This window comes from Musa acuminata, chromosome BXJ2-5, assembly GCF_036884655.1.
Source record: "Musa acuminata AAA Group cultivar baxijiao chromosome BXJ2-5, Cavendish_Baxijiao_AAA, whole genome shotgun sequence".
Classification (NCBI taxonomy): domain Eukaryota; kingdom Viridiplantae; phylum Streptophyta; class Magnoliopsida; order Zingiberales; family Musaceae; genus Musa; species Musa acuminata.
Genome location: NC_088342.1, coordinates 7,158,594 through 7,178,018, shown reverse-complemented (window position 1 = coordinate 7,178,018; position 19,425 = coordinate 7,158,594). Strand labels below are relative to the sequence as shown.

The window sequence follows — 19,425 nt, the reverse complement described above, 5'->3', positions numbered from 1 at the left end:
GGGAAGGCAAGTGTGGAGAATTGGCCATAAATGAACATGTGCAAGACATGTGACACAGTGGAACGAGTTTTTGGGAGTAATGGAAAGGATGGTTTTATGTCTTTTTTTCAATACTTATTAAGAACTATGTATATATATATATACATATATATATATGTATATATATATACATATATATATATATATATGTATATATATATATACATATATATATGTATATATATATATATATATGTATATATATATATGTATATATATATATGTGTATATATATATATCTATGTATATATATATATATTTTATATTTATATTTTTTTATATATATACATGTATATATATACACATATATATATACATATATATATATATACATATACATATATATATATAAATATACATATACATATATATATACATATATATATATATATATATAATAGAAAGTCGTTCATCGCCGTCCAAATTAGCCAGAAACAGTTTGCTAGAAGACCTCTTAATGCAGAGTCGGGAGGTTTGGTTAAATCCTGTCATTCCTTAGGCTATGATCTATTAATCAAATCATTAAAATAAGATAACCTTATGTTCAGTTTAATGGTGATAAAAGACCAAATGCTTTTATTAAGATTACGATTAAAAAATATAATTAATATTAATAACACATAAGGTCCATACTTTGCACTTACCATTTCAGTCGATTTATTATTTTTATTACTAAAATATGAGTACATTCTTTTTTTTTTTCTCGAATATCTCGATATCATCCATCATAGTTTTATGTCCCCACATCTTATAGATCTATTCATATGATGAATCGATTCCATCTTTATAATCTTTTTTATTATTTACTTGATTCAGTTTAATTTATTGGATCGATTCTTGATAAGTTGATGTATTGAACCCAAACAAAAAAATCAAGGAAAGATGAGGAAAAATAGAAGAAGAATGATGTTGAGATATCCAAAAACAGGGGTATTTCGTATAAAAAAGGATGTTATTTAGAAAAAACCAAAAGCGAATAATTTTATCGGAGAATTCATCTTATATATTTTTTCAAAAGATAATAATTTTTTATTTACCTTAGCATGCATATATCCTTGAAAAGTTTATTATAGTTGTAGGAACGAGATTATAGTTGTTCGCTTATTATACTTGAAAAGCTAAATTTATATTAATATTTTCCTTAATTATATTGAAAATACAAAATTTAATAATTAATAGAAGTAATAGAGAATCTTTTAGGTAACTTAAATTTTATTTTTAAAATTTGATTGATGTATTTTTGAAAAAAAAATACTTTTCAAAAATTTTCAAATGATCATTTTACTCCTATTGACCATCACTTGCTCATGCCTCTACTTCATCAGGCATCCCCCTTCGCCCCCTAAATAATCATTTGTAACTATTATTATCGTTGTTGATAAATCAATCTCTCATTTACCAACTGCTCGCGTTATTGCTACTTATAGCTTATCCCCTCCCCCCCTTCCCTTGTTTATAGTTTTTGTCGTCGACTATAAGGGAGGAAGGAAGGGAGGTAGGGGTGGGGGGCTAACTATAGAGGAGAAATGAAAGAAGAACAATCGTATACTTTCGTTATTGATTATAAGGGAGAAAAGATAGGGGGGCTTCGTTATTGCCCACAAGTCCCTCTTGCATCGTCGATTATGGTGTGAGGAAGAAGAGATTGTGGCCCATATACCCTCGTTATAAGGAGAGGAGTTGATGCCTTTGTCTGTCATTCTCTTACGAGATGATCACAAGAAAGATGTGTAATACCTTGATCGATATAGTCACGAATGCTATTTTAAAAAAGGTGTGCAATAGCCTGATCGATCAAGTTGATGACGATGGATCTAATAAATTTTTAATATAATTCTATTTTAAAATTTTTAAAGTTGAAATGTGTTATTCAAAGATTTTAAAAGTAAAATTTTTTCCGCGAATTCGCCCAATTTTGATGATAATCATGATTTAACTTATTTTTTAATGGATATTAAGGACGTAAAATATATGAAATTTAAAACCGTTTCACGATTAGGCTTTATTTCCCCTTCGTTACCGCCACTCTCGTCCTTCCGCCGCACGCTGCCCCCCCCCTTCTCGACGCCGCGATGGACAAGCCATCGTCGCCACTGCCGGGAAACACGATCAAGAAGCAGCGAAAAGATAAGAAGAAGGCGAAGCCTCCGAGGAGAGGAGAAGGGCCAGAGTCGGACCAGCTCGACTCGCTCCCTTGGAACGGGTCCCTCCCTGCCGACGACTCCTTCTTGCTCCTCGGTGAAAGCAGCGAAGGAGGTCTCCTTTACTCTCCTCCTCGCCTTCTCTTGATCCATCGTGTTCACTACGATCTGATTATTTGATTCTTTCTTTTGGTTTCTAATGTTTTTCTCTGGTGTTGTTGGTTTAGGGTTTCTTTCTTTGGAGGAGATAGACGAGTCGGAGTACGGGTTCATTGGCGGGATTCCGGATCTCGAAGCTGGAAATAAGAAGAAGAAGAAGAAGCTGTACTCCGACTTGAAGTCGAAGAAGAGGAAGCGAGGGGAAGAGAATGGAGGGTCCGATGGTTCTTGTGTTGTTGATGCCGATGAAGGTGAGGAAGAGGCTAAAAACAAAACGAAGAAGAAGAAGAAGAGTAGAAGGAAGAAGAGGAAGGGAGTTTCAGATGAAAGTGGGGAGCCGAAGGGAGAATCCACGGTGGAGGGAAGAGACAAAAGTACGTCTAGTTAAACCTCTTCCTTTTTTCCTATAAGAGTTAACATGAATTTAGTATTAAAAATGCATAATTTTATTATTTTGTTCGCTAAAATTGTTTATTTTAACACTTATTTTTAACAATTATTTATCTTCTTTGCAATCTTATCTTTATGAATTCAGATTCTGTTGAGTGGTTTAGGGTTTATGACACCCAGGATAAGAACATATAACGTTTTCTCATTCGTAGCATTGACTTGTTTCTGCTATTTTGATTCTTGGTCACAATATCTGATGTATCATTTTTACCAAAATTATAAAATCAACTGTTTTGTGGATAGAGTTATGCCAAACCTCTGCCTCTGTCTCTTCAGAAATATGGATCCCAATGATTAAGTTTTTGCTCTGACAGATAAGCATCACAATAACTTTGTTGGTGATGATGGTAATGAAAATTTGATTCTGGATGAGGATGAAGTTTATGCATGGAAAGAGTTGAGGCTTCATCCCCTTCTTGTCAAGTCAATTCGTCAGCTTGGTTTCAAGGAACCCACCCCAATACAAAAAGCCTGTATTCCTGCTGCTGCCCATCAAGGAAAGGTTGGATTCTTTAGAATTAGTTTTGTCACACATTCAACTGACAGATTAACTATACCTTTTGTGTGGTAACTTTGTGTTTTCCTGTTTCGATAATCAATCATTAGTTAGTTAGTAGTTGATAATTGATGACATAGGCCAAACAGATCAAGGCTAAGAGGAAATTGACCTAGGTAAAATTTTTCTATTGTAGGTAGTAACATTTACCTTTTCACGAGTTATAATGTTTTATGAGACCTAATCGATCAATTTCTTCTACTTTTATTGTGAAATAGGATGTCATAGGTGCAGCAGAGACAGGTTCCGGGAAAACACTTGCCTTCGCACTACCTATTTTGCAGCGCCTCCTCGAAGAAAGAGAGAAAGAAGGTAGATTGATCCATGAAAATAGAAATTCAGATGAGAAAGTTTTCAGTGGAGGTTCTCTTCGAGCACTAATTATCACTCCTACAAGGGAACTTGCATTACAGGTGCCCATGTTTATTTCCAAAAGTTTTTTAGTTTACCTATTACCTACATCATAATAGCTTGCACAGGAATTAACTATCTTTTTTGAAAAGAAAAATAAAATTAAACAATTTGATACGATTGAATTTACATTTTTAGTTTATTTTGAATTTAACGTTTTAGGAAAATGTGGTTGTGTTTGTCGTTGTGTTCCTTTTTCCTTGTATCTTTTTTTTTTCTGCCAGCATTTTGGAGAGGAGATAGCATTGAGGCGAAAGTTAGGAGACTAACTTTTATATTGGATAATGGATTAGTGATTACATTTCTTAAACATGATATAGAATTTGTTAGCAATTTATAGATAAGGATGCTACTATAAGACTTGGATGACGTTGGATTCCAACCATGTGCCTAGTTCTCTAGATTATATGGACAAATCTAGCCATGTTTTGGAACACTTATGACTGACCAATAATGCAAATTCAAGAAACATTGGTGACAACATTCACAATCTAGTTGTGGGAGAATTTTGATGATATTTTCTAGTGTACTTTATATACAAATAAAGTATTGTTCTTCACTAGTTTATAGTGTTATTTGAGTTAGAAGTCATGGGCATTAGTGTGAGGAGATGCCTTAGCATAACAATAAGGTTGCTTCTTTCATCTTTGCAAGTTGGTTGACTAGGGTTCAAGTCATGGAAACAATTTCTATTTGTAAGGTAAGGCTTCATCTGTTGGCCATATTTCCAGACCTTGCATTGGCTCCGGACATGGGTAGGACTACGTATGTTGAGATCCTCCCTAAACCCCAGATTGGTTGGAGCTTCGTGCTCTTGTCGATTCTTATAAGTCCTTAATGTTCATGCTTGAATTAAGGTTCTTTTATGCAATAAAATTAGTTAATTTAGAAGTTTAGCTTTCTCATTGACTGTCTTAGAGGCCTTCTTAATTGCAGAAAACCTTGACAGGAGTGGTATATTCTATCAGAGTATTTGAATTTAATTTATTTGAGAATTAAATTTGAGATTATGTTTGTCTACATCAAATTGATGAGTTTGTTCAGATGGCTACCAGAAGGTTTAAGACTTGCTTCTGAATCCAATTCCCTTGTTTATGTTTCTAAGTTCTAGGGAGCAAGGGGAATAACTTAATTAGTACTAGATAAATTGATTGTTTTGTTTTACATTTTTGGAGTCTTTGGAAGGCAAATAACAAGAGTAGGTACAATCATGTTTGAGTTGTCAAACTATTTTGCACTGTTGATATATCTGAAACTTAATTTCTTTCATGCATGGTCCATTTCCTTCCCATGTTAGGCAACTTTCTTGTATAATGATTGGGCTTGTTTTCTAGATTGTGATCATTATGCACAGTGTGGTACTGCCTCCTTGATCACAGTAAGAAGCTTATAAAAAAAGGTTGTGCATTTTGTTGGAATTGGGAGGTTCAATTAAGAATCAGTTATTAGTTTAATTTTGGCTGGGTCATTTATTTGGTCAATTTTCATCTGTGGAGGTTGTTGGTTCAAAGGTTTAAGATCTCATTTATAATTATGAACTTAAGATTGTTTGCCTATGGAAGTCTCCGTGTTAGTTTATTTAATTTTTATTATTTGTGACTTGATTGAGGCAAATATTATTACTTGGAACACTTCATTTTTGTTTCAGTTCGTAACAACAAGATTGACATCTATATGTTTCTATGTTCTCCATTCCTTATTGATTTCTTTCTTGTCTACAATATTATAATCAGCTACAGTTTACTTGTGTTTGTTTTAAGCATGTTTAGAAAATAGATAGGTCACTGGAATCTGTTATATATTTATTTCAGCGTCAGTTGCTTGGTGGTGGTTGTTTTAGGTTTCTGATCATCTGAAGGGAGGAGCAAAATTTCTTGATATTCAAGTAGTCCCTATTGTTGGTGGAATGTCCACAGAAAAACAGGAAAGGCTTCTAAAAAGGAGGCCAGAGATTGTTGTTGGAACTCCAGGACGCTTATGGGAGCTTATGTCAGCTGGAGAGCAACACCTCGTGGAGGTTAGTATCACTGATGCTTTAGCAAAGGTCATGTTTTGTTACTATTTCATCGATTCTGCTTCTCCAAGCAATCTTATTAATTAATTGATTTTATATTATGATTTTTTGTATGGGGGAAGATGACGAAGGGTAACAACACTGTTTACTGCACTTAGTTTTGGGAGTTGTGGTTGGTCATGCTTAGGAAAGTGTTAAACATAGTCCAAAATAACATTAAATTGATGCATCTTTTGTTTTGTGGATTTTTCCATGTTGTATTCCCCTTGATTGCAAGAATTTTAAGGGACCTCAATTTATTTATTATGTGCTCAGGAGTTGAGATGTAGGAATCATATAATGAGGAAAACTTATTCATTTTTTAGCAAAATCATTTTTTGGCTGTGCTTTAGCCATGGATTCTTACAACCATTCTTTTATTTCAAATAATATAAAAGCAATTAGCAAATTTAAAAATTAGATATTATGTCTAGATATGTAACTTATACATACTTGAGTAGGTTGCATGGATCTTTGGCTTCGTCTTTTAATTTTTTTTGGATGATATGGTATGCTTTAATTTCTAAGCTTTAAATTTACTTTTGGATGTGTTATGTCTTTGTGACAGTACTAAAATGATACAACAACAAAGCCGTAACGTCATAACTATTTGGAATCGGTTAATGGTTACATGGATCTTTTGCCTTATCTATAAAGAGTCATTTAAATCTTTATCTATATACTATTATGGTCTTCTTAAGTCTTCCCCTACCTCTTTGTCTCTCCATTGTAATAATTTCACCTCTCATCTATTGGTTTCCTTAGCATGTGTTCATATTGTCTTAAACACAATACTAAAAAGATGGTAAATACTAAATACAATAATGAAATGGTGGTATCCAGAAATAAACCGAGGATATCTGCATATAGTGGGAACATTGCTTTATTGAGATGTATTTGTCTAGCACATACATAGTTTGCCATAGTTTATGCCTGATATAAATATACTTGACACTATGTAATGATGGAAATTGACCTAATGATTCTTCTAAATAAAATATGGAGGTGACAAGTTCACATATTGTTAAGGGGATCCTTCCATTTAGATAACTGATTTAGTAAATCTCAATTTAAGCAGTTCATTGAGAGATTGTGATCTCATAGCTGGAAAATTCTTTAGTTGGTGGTGGATAGTAAACTTCTTTCTATCATTGTATGATTATATTGGTGAGGACACCAGCTTGTGTGGAGACAAAACAACGTGATGATAACCTAACATGGAAGGAGAAAGAAAATATTTTGTTAAAACACATCAGGTTCACTGATTAGGCCGACTAATTGACTGTTTGCAAGGAAAATGTTATTTATATTTGTAGAAGATTGCTTTTGTCTCTGCATAGCAAACTTTTGATGTTCTACCTCTACATGTAGCTCATTAACAGCTAGAAAACTTCAAAACGGCTGCTTGATTGATTGTGCGTCTTATTGTGTGCTAAGTTGTAGTAATGATAGTATTGACAGACATTTCAACCAAAAGCTGATGTTAAATTTTCAGAATTTTGGTCCCACCGAAAATTATTGTTATATATTTTTTTCAAAATATTCTTTTGACAACACAACTGTTGTTGTGATCACTAAACTACTTTCTTGTCCATCATAAGAACTGAGCAGCAGGTATATTTCTACTGTTGTTGGAGCACATGAAGTAGTATTAAAAAGCTGGATAGTGGAACTCATAACTTATCCTTTCACTCAAACGGGTGACTGTCCTTTATGCAAATTAATTATCCTTCAGATAGAATCAAACATGGACTTTTATTCTCTGCTAGTAGCTTCTGTAATTTTCACTTCTTTTGCTGACACTAGTGTGCCATTTTACAGCTGCACTCATTGTCCTTTTTCGTGCTTGATGAGGCTGATAGGATGATAGAGAGTGGCCATTTTCATGAGTTGCAATCTATCATTGACATGTTACCAATGACAAATGGATCCATTGAGCAAAATTCAAAACCTACTGCAATATGCAAAACCATTCCAACTTTACAGCGAAAGAAAAGACAGACATTTGTGTTCTCTGCCACAATAGCCTTATCTGATAATTTTCGCAGAAAACTCAAGAGAGGATTGTCTAGTTCAAGACCATCAGTGTCAGATGGGCTAAGTTCTATAGAAACACTTTCAGAGAGAGCTGGAATAAGACCTGACGTTGCAATAGTCGATTTGACAAATGCTGCAATTTTGGCTCATAAACTTGAAGAATCATTCCTCGAGTATTCTCGTTGTCCTGTATCCTGATTTATTTAGATTTTTTAATGGGTGTTAAATTCTGCAATCATTCCCTCTTATCTTTTTCCAATCTCATGTGATTTGGTCATATTGGAACTCATATATTAGACATTTTGAGTTATGTTTTTGTAGTTTTGTCTATATATATTTATTGAGCAACCAAAAATACCTTCCATGACCATAGTTGTCTCGTGAAGTTCAAATATTATGTATGCTGTGCAGATGGATGTAGGTCATTTCTAGCTGAGAGAATTTATTTCCTTTCAAACTTGCTTCGGTTATTGTCTGTTATCAAAAACCTTTTATGAATGCTAAAAACTTGTTGGTGTTGGAGATGTGGTTTTAAATACCTCAGTATATCATCAATATCATACTGGCTTTTGATACTGTACCAAAACACTGATGTATCATCCGGGATGTTGGTGCCAACACATGCGACTAATTTTTGTTATTTTGGTATTGTTACGATGGTGTACCATATTGTCCTGGCCAAACAAATTTTCAGCATGGTACTGGTATTTTGAAGTTAAAACAATAATGGGACATACATTATATTTACCTGTCAGGAAATTTCAACAATTTGAATTTAGCTGCATTTGTCCTTTCTTATTTGCTCTTAGCAGATGGCACTTAACAGGTGCATCTGGGTAGAAACTTTTAACATTTAAATGGAGGTCTATTTGCTCCATACACTGAAGACAGAGATCCTTTTATATGAGCATAAAGAGGTTCTTAATAGAGAGGTCAATCACCAAAATGGATTAAAGAGAAATGCTTTTTGAAGTAAAAAAAATGTAGTGATTAAGAGGATTAATAATTTTTTTTTTTTTGGCATGAGAAGCAATTTGATAGACGAATGTTAGTATTGGTGGTTTTTGGGCGTTACCCCTGTTTCTACCTTGGATTGCCCAAAATAGGGCGATCTGATTCTTGGTCTCTTTCTCCATGAACTTTAGCATATGTTTTTTTTTTTTCAAAAATAATAGAAACCATATCCAAATCTTTCTTTTTTAAATATTTTTTTAATTACCTCAATAAATAAATAGTTTCTGTGATTGATCTTCCAGACATGAAACTGAGTTAGTTTCGATGGTTCTTAGAATTTATTCATCAAAAGAAAATTGCGTTTATGTATTTGCTACCATCAACCATCAGTTATAGTGCAAAATAGGTATGGAGGACAATATAAATAATATGATGCAATTTGGAAAATTTGGTGCTTCATTGACATTTCCTAGTAGGGTCTGTGAATTTCGACTTTCTATCAGCACTGAGAGAAATCTTATATTTTTAAGTTTCAGTTTGTTAACAAGTTCGAAGAAGCATGTCATGAATGTTTTGTGGCAATCATTGTAATCACAACTCCAGAATAAGAAATTCCAATTTGACCTTATTATAAACCGAACAGAGACCATGATATTGCTTTAAGATACTTTTACAGAGAGTAACTGTAACTTGAAAAATCACCACTTACAATGGCCTGACTGCCACATAACAGATACATGTTTCATTTGGCGCATTACAATTTCTTTTGTCTCCCTTTCTATCATAAACATAGTAAGTTATGTTTAGTTAGCTCAATTATTGAGTGTGTGGATTTCTGTGTTTCATTTGTAGAAGTCAATATTTGGGTCTCTGTATACAGTTGACCAATTCTTCTTATCTCATCTATGATGAGATTGAATTTTATGTCATTATGTTTTCTATATATGTCGAACATCATGAAAGAACATTTCGACATGTTCCTCGTCATGAATCCCAAAATTCTAGGCTCAAATTTTCTTACTTGAGATGCTTAGTTATTGTTTGGTTACTCATGTAAATTTGATGATGAATTAATACAAATTACCGAGTGTTGAAAGCATTCTGGAACTTGCAGATGCGAAGAAGAAGTTAAAGAGGCCTATCTATATTATATATTAAGTGTTCATGGCCAAGGTCGCACTATTATTTTCTGTACATCGATTGCAGCTGTACGACGCATTTCTTCCATATTGCGGATTCTTGGCATCAATGCTTTGACCCTTCATGCTCAAATGCAACAAAGAGCCCGTTTGAAGGTACTAACTAGTAACTACTTTAAGAATGGAATATATGATTTGCTTGTCTATTATAGTTAGATACCTCACTAGTTTGCATAACAGTCGAAATTGACTTACAGTCCTTGTCAAAAGTGCTCCTATATTTGGAATATACTTGTTGGGTTTTGTAGGCCTGCCATTATAGCTAAATATTATTTTAGCTTGCCATGTTCATAGGGTTGGGACGAATAATGTGTGGAACCTGTATTAAGATGACAGTCCAGATTCTTGGTTTTAAATATGGAACACTGATTTGCTGATGGAATATGCAAATGTTGGTTTTACTGTTCATGATGTATTCACTTAGTATTGATTATTATCTGATCATATTATATGTACACTGCTGCTTAATCAGGCAATTGATCGTTTTCGTGGAAATGAGCATAGTGTTTTAATTGCTACTGATGTTGCTGCACGAGGCCTTGATATTCCTGGCATCCGAACTGTTGTTCATTTTCAATTGCCACATTCTGCAGAGGTATGTACTAGGTTATGTTCCTTGTTAAACATAATTATAACATTACTAACTTGAGCTTGTTATTGTTATTGTTTTAGGTTTATATTCACAGAAGTGGAAGAACAGCACGTGCTTCTGCAGATGGCTGCTGTATTGCATTGATATCACCTAGTGATAAAACTAAATTTTTTGCCTTGTGCAAGTCATTGTCTAAGGTGATATCTTTAGTTTCTATGTGATACATGTATTTTTAAGTTGCAGCTTGCTGTGTCCTAGTTCTGCTTTTAGAGGGATAGAGCAAACCATAATACTTATCTTATAAGTGCATCACGATCTAGTTAATGCGGGTAATAATTTTATAACATTGTGAAAGTACTAATGCTATAATCGTCAAATTGAGGTTCTCAAATTTTCATACCCTGGTAATTTAGAGCGCCAGATCCAATTTCAACTTGAAGATGCCATTATGTGGTCTCTCAAGCTTATGCCTAATTTTAGCAATTGCCCTCATTTGCAGGTAATTTAGTCGTAACAACCCTCATTTAGGGTACAAGATCACGTACTCTGTACTGTAAATTGACTAATAGTTGAGCCCAGTAACTACAGTCAAGACATTTGTGGATAGCTCGGGGACTAGTTTTATATGTAATTCACTATTTATTGTAGCAACTTACAATATACGGTAGAATATTTATGCTTGTTTATGATACTTTGTTTTCGTTCTGTTTGATTGCATCAGTAACTTAATCTCAAAGAACTTAATCACTTTTTGTCTGTTTCCAGGAAAGCCTTCGACAATTTCCTGTAGATGATTCTTATATGCCTGAAATATTGAAGCGGTTATCTCTTGCCCGTCAAATTGACAAGATTCTGCGGAAAAATTCCCAGGTACCAAAACTTATATATGCTTATTTGTGTGGTCTTTAGGAAATTTTTATAAGGTTCTTAAAGCTAGGATATAACTTTGGGCTACTTGGCAACAAAACCATAATGTACTACTGGAGAAAAGTTTAGTTGTAAATAATAAATTATTCTATCTACTAAAAGATCTGAACAAGTTCCATTGTCATTTCTTTTATTTTTTTGTAGATCTACTCTACTTTAAAAGAATATGATTTTACACTCTTTTGGTTAATTGTCACATGAGACTTCCTTTTTTATGTATTGGTTCTAATATGCATAGTTGATCTATTTCATATCTTTTAGTTTCTTGCTATTTGTGAGCTCCATGGTTTGTGAAATTGTCCGTACTGGTATGAACCGGGTTGTAAATACCGGTCCGATGGAGAACCAGGATATGGGCTAGCTCATGTTGGGTGGTTCAAGTCCAGATCAGGGTTTTCATTAGTTTATCTTTGCCTACAACCTGTATTAACCCTACAGATGTTTGAGGCCTAGTTGAAGGAGTCTTGAGCCCTGTGCCTCGTGCCTCTCGCTGTCCGTCACTGTTGGCCTGCCGTGGGACCTGTTATCCTCCTTTGCTTCCTCTTCCTCCACCTAGTCCTGTCCTCTGCACCTCACCTTTACCTCTTCTTCTCCTCCGTCTAGTCCTCTCCTGATCCTGTACTTTGACCTTTTCTTCCTCTTCCTCCTCCTCCCACCCTCTTCAGTGCTAATTGGTATGCCAACGTACCGTGAGTTGCGGGTCAGCATTGCCATTGTTGAATGTGTTCGGCATGCCAATATTTACCAGATCTGTATCAGTGGGGTCCAGTTAGCAACCAACATGGGTGGGTACCAAACTTTTAATTATGGTTAGTCCATGCATTTCAGTCTTATTTTAATTGATTTGGATATGATAGTTGCTCAATTCAGAACTATGATTTACTGCTTTGTATTTGAAATTTAAAGAAAAAAGAACTTATGCACTGAATTTGGCATCTCTTCTAGTCAAATTATCATCCGTTGGTTAACAACTGCATAGAGGAAGATATGATGGAAAAAGGTTGGTCAGTTATCAAAATCAGTGAGGTTTAATAATGGGGTGATCAGACATTAGCTGTTTGTAAAAGCTTTGCTAAGTCCAATACAAAATATTGTTAATTGATATGCATTTATTATCTTTTACCTACTAGTGTTTGTTGATGTTAAATGAGCATTACTACCAAAAGATCTTGTTCTAAAAATTGACAAATTGCAGTGAGGAAAATTTTAAAAGATACTTAGTGGCTAAAAAATAGATAAGAAGCTATAAGTATGACAAGTCACAATAAATAATTTTTATAATAATTAAATACTAAGGAGAGGGGAAGTTTATTTTTCGGATTGGGATGGGGGAAGGATATGTTTGAATTGCTAAAGCTAAAAAAAGAAATAGTATGGATTTAGGTACACAAAGGTTGAAGATCAAAAGATACTTGTGGAATGATTAAGAAATTAACTTTGTAAACTATTTATTTAATGGACATTCTATTGGTAACTTATTTTTAGATGGACAATAGTGAAATATTAAAGAATATAAACTAGAGTACATAAAGTAAAAGAAGAATTTAAACAGATGAAAAACAGATAAGAGAGCGGGATTTGATAGTATTCCTGTTGAAGTTTGGAAAAGTTCAAGAGATTGATGAATAATTTGGTTAATTAATTTGATTAATAAAATTTTGAGAATTAGAAAGATGTCCCATGAATGGAAGAAGAGTTTTCTAGTATCAATTTATAAGGATAAGGAAGATGTCTAAAGCTGTTCTAATTATATATGATAAAGATAATTAATCATACTAGAAAACATTGGGAAAGTGATTGAAGGTGGAATAATATGTGGAATGAGAACTTTTGAGAATCATTTTGGTTTTATATCGAGATGATTGCATATAGTTTTTATTGACTTAGAAAAAGTCTATTATAGATTAGTTAGTGATTTATTATAGTGGATTATAGAAAAGAAAGATGTAGCCACTAATTAGATCAATGATATAAATGATATGTATGATAGTGTACTCATTATTATTAGAATTTTAGGGAATATGCATACCTGATAGTATATGATTACTTCAAGGATCAACTTTTAAGTTTTCACTTTTTTTTTGTTAAAGGGTAAACGGTGAAGAACGGATTTGAACCTAAGACCTCGCTATCAACCATGAAAATCTACTAGCTGTGTAGTTAATTTTTTTTTTTTAATTATCGAATAAAGTCTCAAACCCTTAGTAAGTAGGTATCATACACCACCACTAGACAAATGTTGTGTTCTGTTCACATTGGTAATGGCAAGGTTCGTAATATCGTACCGTACCGGTATTTCGACCTGGGCTCGGTACCGGTACGGTACGGTATACCGAGCAGTACACCCAGGTGTACCAAGTGCTGTAGCACTGTAGCAGTGCTACAGTGCCTTGGACCGGTAACAGTCGGTCCGCGTACCGAAAACCTGTCGGACTGGTACATACCGCCCGTACCGGGCGGTATGGCTCGGTACGGCAGACCCTGGGTAATGGATGGATTTTCATATACCGGATAAACCCCTTTGGTGCTTGCAATTTATTGATGATATTGTTTCAATTGATGATGGTTCCGATGGAATGAATTCTAAACATGAGTTATGGATATAAATCTTAGAAATGAAGGTTTTAAATTAAGCATATAAAACAGTATGTATTAGATATAATTTCAATAATGCTAACAGAAGAATTGATAATGTATTTAAGATTAATTGCCAAATAATTTTAGTAGGTAAATATTCTGGGTATCTTGGATCGATTATTGAACAATGGGAATTGATGATGATGTTATTCACAATATAAAAGTTAGATGGTTACAATGGAGAAAGGCATCGAGTTTTGTATGACCATCTGATGTTCTTTAATTTTTTTAAAAAATTATAAAACAGTTACTAGGTAAGTCACTTTATGGATTTGAGTCTTGGTTGTTAGGAACGTAAATATACAAAAGGCTTATCACTGAGGTGGAATTATTGAGGCAGATGTGTGGGTTGCTAGGAATGGAAAAATATTTTTATTTGTGAGCATTTAGGCATAACTTCGATTGAGAATAAAATAAGGAAGTATCATTTAAGATGATATATGTATGCTTGAAGGAGACATATACATGTTGTAATTAGATGACATAATTAATATTACTTATGTTGAATGAGAGAGAGGGATACTAAGTCTTTCATAGAAACTATATATAAAAATCTAAATGTTCTTGTTTTAACTGAGCATACTGTTTGTGTATAGCTTGGTAGCAAAAAGGATCCAACTAGCTGACCCAGCTAGTTGGGAAAATTAATGTTATTGTTATTGTTGTGTCTGTTGATTGCCTGGATCTTCTACCTGCCACCCTTCTACCTGATTGATGACATGATAGATGATTTTTCTGATTGAATTTCATTGAGCTGCAATCTATCCTTAACCTCGTGCTATGGATATCAAGTGTACTGTACCAGTCTGACTGATTACTATATGCCTGTATCACAATATATCCAAACTTCGAATAATTTTTGATCTTTTAGTCTTTTATGCATGTATAGGTTTGCAGGGTTCGTCTATGGTATTGGAATTAAATTTTAACCCATCTCATGAATCTTTTTATTTTGTCATTATTTTTGGAATGATGAAACAAATTCATGTAATGTTTAGCATTGATGTTTGAGTTGTCTTTGGGTTTCATCATCTTTTGGCTTCATATTCAGGAAAATGTCAATAAGAGTTGGTTAATGCGAAATGCTGAGTCTTTGGGCTTGGAAGTGGAGGAGAGTGCCAGTGAAGAAGATGTAGTAAATGGATATAAGCAGAAGAAAATTAGTTCCCTTCAATTAAAGAAGCTGCAGCAGGTATTTTCTAATAGTTTCTGTTATTTGGCGATAATCATTTTGGTTGCATGTTTAAACAACAAACATGTGTCTATAGCTATTTGAACTTAATTGTTGTTTATTTTTGCCATCTTCATCTGAAAAGTTATGCTGAATTTTCATCTTTTGGGTTGTGTGCGTGTGTGTGCAGGAGTTGAATGACCACTTAAAACAACCATTCCAACCAAAAACATTCTCACATCGCTTTCTGGCTGGTGTAAGTTTCCTATTTGTTTTCTTGGATATATTTGTTTGTAAATACATTATTTGTGTAAGAATTCATTGCATCCTGAATTTTCCTTGGACTACTAGTTCTAGATTTCTATCATATGGTGTTTTTTGAATATTTTTGTTACGAATGGCTACCAAACCTTATATACTAAGTTTTTCAAGCAACAGCTTAAATAACTTGACTCAGCTAAAAAGTATGACTTCCTTGACTAACCTAATAAATTATTTGATTAAGTGGAATATGGCATTAAACTTTCGATGAAGTAACGAAGCTTTCGATGGAGTATGACTACAAGCTATGTGAGCAGAGTTTGTGGTTGAGCTAGTCACTGGTATGGTGTCATATTTTTCTGTTATTAAAATAGCAACACCATTTACCAACTTTGCTACTGCGTATTGGACTTGTTTTTAAATGATTGTGAGCTAATGATGCTGAACTTGTTCATCTTGGCTGCTATTTGCCTTGTGCATAACCTCTGGTCAACTTGGCTCAAGTCCATGCATTTAATGCACATTGTCACTGAGTACATCAAATGCTCCAAAGTGTAGCTGATTTGTGGCTCTGGCCTGTTGATGATGTGTCACATCATTTCTAAGACGATTGAGCACAAAAGGCAACCTATGCAGCCAAAGAGGTTGCCTCTATTATTCGAACTCTCATTGCTTAGGAAGATGTTTTACCCTTGTACTAAGGCTTAAACCTTCAGAAGAAGGCTGGGGCATTTTTGTAGAACCAATAATGGATTTCTTGGCAGTTGATACTGTATTTCTGTGTAAGACATCTTTACATAGAGAGCATGCATTACACCTAGTAAGCTCTAGTGACCTGGAGGCTCGTCACAGTGGCTTGCATCATTCTCAGCTTGGATTCCTTTCCTCCTTAAATTCCCCTAAAGGAATTATATATATCGTATGATGTGTGGGGTAATTTCATCTTTATGGCATCACAAAAGGGTAAGTTATAAGCTTATAGCCCAACTAGACAGAGCTTTTAGAGTGTTTATCTTGTAATTGCAGTAAAGTCTATTGGCTCTGGGCAGTTTGTACATTGTTCCAGGTTAGCTGTTGTATAGATGGGATCAACTGTTTTATCATTATTGTCCAAGTGGAACACTAAAGTAGAGATGGGCATGCACGGGTGCTTTTTTGTGCTAGATGAATTTACTGATATTTGATGTTCAGCTTTTCAACTTTGACAGTTTTACTTGGACTCTCTTGTCATCCCTGCAAAATGTCATGGAAGTAGTATGGAAATTTTTTTAAGTAAAATTTGGTCTTCTTAAATTTCATGTTCCATACTAAAATATGTATTCTGTATTTTTATGGTTGTTTCATGATCTTTAGTCAGTTGCAGACTATCTGGCGTCAATGATTTCCTTTTTTGGATTATTTGCAAAATGCTACTTAGGTGTGGTGCGAATTATTGCCATCTTCTTTTCAATGTATTGAATTGCATTATTGAATTTTTCTAATTGTGCTAAAAGTTTTATGGAGTGTGATACAGTCCCTGCATAATGTTATGTACTGTGTGGTTCTGCTTGCAGTCCCTTTGGAGCAAGTTAGATGCAAAATTGAATGGATATTAACAGCATTGGAATTCCTAAATCTAAATTCATCTTATTGCACTTTAGAAAATGCAATTTGTGAGGGTTTATGCATCTGTACAGTGTTTATATATATATAATATAAATATCCAATATTTTAGATGTTTGCAAAAATTCTAGATGTTTTAGTGAAGTATGTTTTTGTTTTCGGAATTATTAAATTCCAAATTTAATATGTGCCGAATAAAAGCATGTTAACTTTTGTCGTCATCATGGAGATCATCTTTTCTAGTAGCATTTGTGGTTTTTATCAGTAGAAATCTTGGATTCCTAATCTCTTATTCAACCAGTGTGCTTCATAGTTATTGTATTTGGATTTCATCAGGCCGGTGTTTCTCCTCTCCTTCAGCAGCAACTTGAACAGTTATCGAAGATGAACACTGTTGATGCTAACAACTCTAGTAAGAGGGCTGGTTTTGTGGTTCTTGGTCAGGATTTTGTTGAACCACTTCAGGCTCTTCGCAGTTCTGGTCATGAGGTATGGTGATGTAAATTATAAACTGGTTTTTGTTTTTTTATTTTTTTACTTGAACACCTTTTCTGACATTGTTGTAACTCTTTTCTGAAGTGACTTTTTTAGTGCCTACTCATTTGCAATGCAAATTATCTGCATCATTGATGCAGCTTGATATTTAATATTTACTGGAATTTTGATGTGAGAACATTTCACGCACCACTTCACTATACTTCACTAAAATTCTTTGATGCTGATCATATCATTAATGTATGTGATTTTCGTGGATCCATGTCAGGCTAGTTAAAGGAATTTGGATAGTTTTTTAGAATCTAGATGAATCTCAGAACATGAAGTTACCAAATTTCTACTCCAATTATCAACTTTCTGTCTGTGGCCTATTTTGCTTTGTGTTAGTAATCGTGCAAACCGAGTGAATGCTTCATATGAACCTATCATATTTGGTCTGTTTAAAAAGTGTCGGATCACAAAAATTCTGGCTTTTCTGTTGAAGATGTCTTGGATTGCAGTAGCTTTGGTTTCTCTAGAACTATTATTTGCATCTCCATCCTTCTGTATTGTTTCTTTGTTTCTGATTTATATGAGGTAATAGTTTTTTAGTTATTGCTGTCAGTTGAGGTCATGGTTAACGACAAATCATCTGAATTGTTTTAACATTAAAAAGGACAATATTTCTCCTCATCATTTGCTTTTTGTTGGTACGCATTCAAGAATGTTTTCACAAGAGAGAACTTGTGCTTTGTTGAACTAGTAATAGTCACCTTGACTACTTAGTTCATCATTGATGAATTTCCTGATGATTTATTTGATATATTTATTATAGTTCTTGAGAATTTGATAGAGAGCTTTCAAGTTGCCCAACTCATCATGGGTTGGGAGATCTGTTGCAACAATCTTTCCTTGGTGCTTTATTCTCATTCTTTTTAACAACCTGCCATTTTTAACACTCTTGCCAGGTTTGTGTTAACGTAGACAAAAAGAGAGAAACGCGAAGGCAGGCTGAAACCTGGAAGCGTAAAAAGAGGGATGAAAAAAGGCGTATGTTACACTCTCTCTTGCTCTAGCTTCTAGCTTTTATTGGTGCACTATTTGTTTGATTATAAGATCCGCTTCTTATGCACCAGGTCAGCGTGAGAAACAGAGAAAAGATAGAAAAAAGGCGAGAGAGGGTATCAACTAGCGTACGTTATTGGCGAGTACTTGATCAATTAATATCTTACCCTAAAGATTACATGTACTGTTTACTTTGCCATTTCATATTTGAATTCATCCTTGAAGCAAACGGCTGCAGATTAAGTATTCACGGAGGAAATTAGATGGACATTAAACACTATAAAAACAAGGTGTCTCAGTAGCATCATGGAGTTCGATCTGCACTTTCAGTTTGGAGCTCAGAGATCAAAGTCTAACGGAAGTTGTACCGTGCAACTTTTGGCATTGATCGCCAAGTCTGGTCAGAAATTTTTGATTTGAGGTTTGTTTAGTGAAAATTTTGGCACTTTATTCGTGATATTTGTTGATTTGGTTTCTGTACCTGTGCTCATTAGCCTTCTCGTATCTGTTTATTTCCCTTGCTCTTCACTGTCACCAGTTCCACCACCTCCAAGAATACTATGATATCAGTCGGAACATCAATATCATAATATCTGTTGTATTATTTCTCAACGGTTTTGGAAGAACATCAATCCAAATCTAATACACTTGTTTATAATGTTATACTGATGGTTCAACCACTCCTTTATATTGCTAA

At 34.1% G+C, this 19,425-nt stretch overlaps 1 protein-coding gene across 2 annotated transcripts; it reads left to right on the top strand.

Annotated features, from left to right (window-relative positions):
* Positions 1 to 2,042: 2,042 nt before the first annotated feature.
* Positions 2,043 to 19,391, top strand: LOC103984665 (DEAD-box ATP-dependent RNA helicase 13). 2 transcript variants are annotated; one of them, XM_018826733.2, is made up of 16 exons: positions 2,043 to 2,295; positions 2,408 to 2,713; positions 3,104 to 3,291; positions 3,564 to 3,758; positions 5,597 to 5,773; positions 7,631 to 8,019; positions 9,915 to 10,095; positions 10,472 to 10,594; positions 10,672 to 10,788; positions 11,357 to 11,461; positions 15,207 to 15,347; positions 15,517 to 15,582; positions 17,526 to 17,678; positions 18,632 to 18,713; positions 18,800 to 18,856; positions 18,967 to 19,208. In XM_018826733.2, the coding sequence occupies exons 1-15, from the start codon at positions 2,112 to 2,114 to the stop codon at positions 18,853 to 18,855; spliced, it is 2,463 nt and encodes an 820-aa protein (XP_018682278.2). In that variant the 5' UTR covers positions 2,043 to 2,111; the 3' UTR covers position 18,856; positions 18,967 to 19,208. The 2 variants fall into 2 exon arrangements, with proteins under 2 accessions (XP_018682278.2, XP_009400487.2); XM_009402212.3 differs by having other exon boundaries at positions 18,800 to 19,391.
* Positions 19,392 to 19,425: the final 34 nt, after the last annotated feature.